Raw genomic sequence first — 1,085 nt, 5'->3', positions numbered from 1 at the left:
GTACAGCACACGTGCCGTGAGGCGTAGCAGCCATGCCATTAATTCGGCATGGTTGCTCACTAGCAGCGGGACGCCAGCGGTGTCCAGTCCCGGGATGAACCGGGGTGCCGCCCAGGCTCCTTGTTGTACAAGAGCCGTCAGAAAGGTAGCCAACTGATTGTCGGACAGTATTTCCGACAGTAGCGCCGTGGCGATACTTTCCATGGCGGGCCAGATGTTGTTGTAATTAGACGGCGACAGCCGCCTCGGATACGAGTCAGTCAAACTGTGACCATCCACTGGTCCCACTGTATACCCCTCAATACCGGAAGAAACGGGTTCGCACCGACAGAAAGGAGTACAGTAACGACCAGCCTACAAATATGATAAAGAAAGAGGACATTGAGGAGTATACAGTGGGACCAGTGGATGGTCACAGTTTGACCAACTCGTATCCGAGGCGGCTGTCGCCGTCTAATTACAACAACATCTGGCCCACCATGGAAAGTATCGCCACGGTGCTACTGTCGGAAATACTGTCCGACAATCAGTTGGCTACCTTTTTGACGGCTCTTGTACGACAAGGAGCCTGGGCGGCACCCCGGTTCATCCCAGGACTGGACACCGCTGGCGTCCCGCTGCTAGTGAGCAACCATGCCGAATTAATGGCATGGCTGCTACACCTCACGGCACGTGTGCTGTACGACCCGGAGGTCACCACGGTCATTGGAGAGGCAGCTTTCACCGCAATTGTCGAGGACTACCACAAACATTCTGAGGACCCTGGTGGAGGTTAGCCCCGGCCGGGTGGCCAGGTTTCCGAAGGGGGGGGCCGCCACAGCTGTAGCGATTTCCAGCTGGTCATAGAGAACTGAGGTTGACGGCTTTGGTTGCATATTGTTCCACGCATAGCAGGAGGCCGAACATTGCCATATCATTAATTAGAAACTATAAACGCATTGAGAACGGTCATATGCTTACGGCGCACTGCATAAAGACTGACGAATGTAGGTTTCAATCTCGCAACATTAACACAGGCGCTTTGTGTCTTACGATCTATCTTCGGTCTAAGAAACGTTCTATGACTAGACGTGGGCTTGCCGGCC

The 1,085-nt window shown here is 53.9% G+C and overlaps 1 protein-coding gene across 1 annotated transcript in view; it reads left to right on the top strand.

Annotated features, from left to right (window-relative positions):
• Positions 1-362: 362 nt before the first annotated feature.
• VOLCADRAFT_90630 (uncharacterized protein) overlaps positions 363-1,085 on the top strand; it is a gene marked incomplete at both ends in the record, with an annotated part of 1,613 nt that continues 890 nt past the window's right edge. The window contains one exon of the mRNA XM_002950180.1: positions 363-771. Within this exon, the coding sequence (XP_002950226.1) occupies positions 363-771 (409 nt within the window). The remainder of the gene's footprint in view (positions 772-1,085) is intronic.

Source organism: Volvox carteri (assembly GCF_000143455.1).
Source record: "Volvox carteri f. nagariensis unplaced genomic scaffold VOLCAscaffold_17, whole genome shotgun sequence".
Lineage (NCBI taxonomy): Eukaryota > Viridiplantae > Chlorophyta > Chlorophyceae > Chlamydomonadales > Volvocaceae > Volvox > Volvox carteri.
This window is presented reverse-complemented; position numbering and strand designations above follow the sequence as displayed.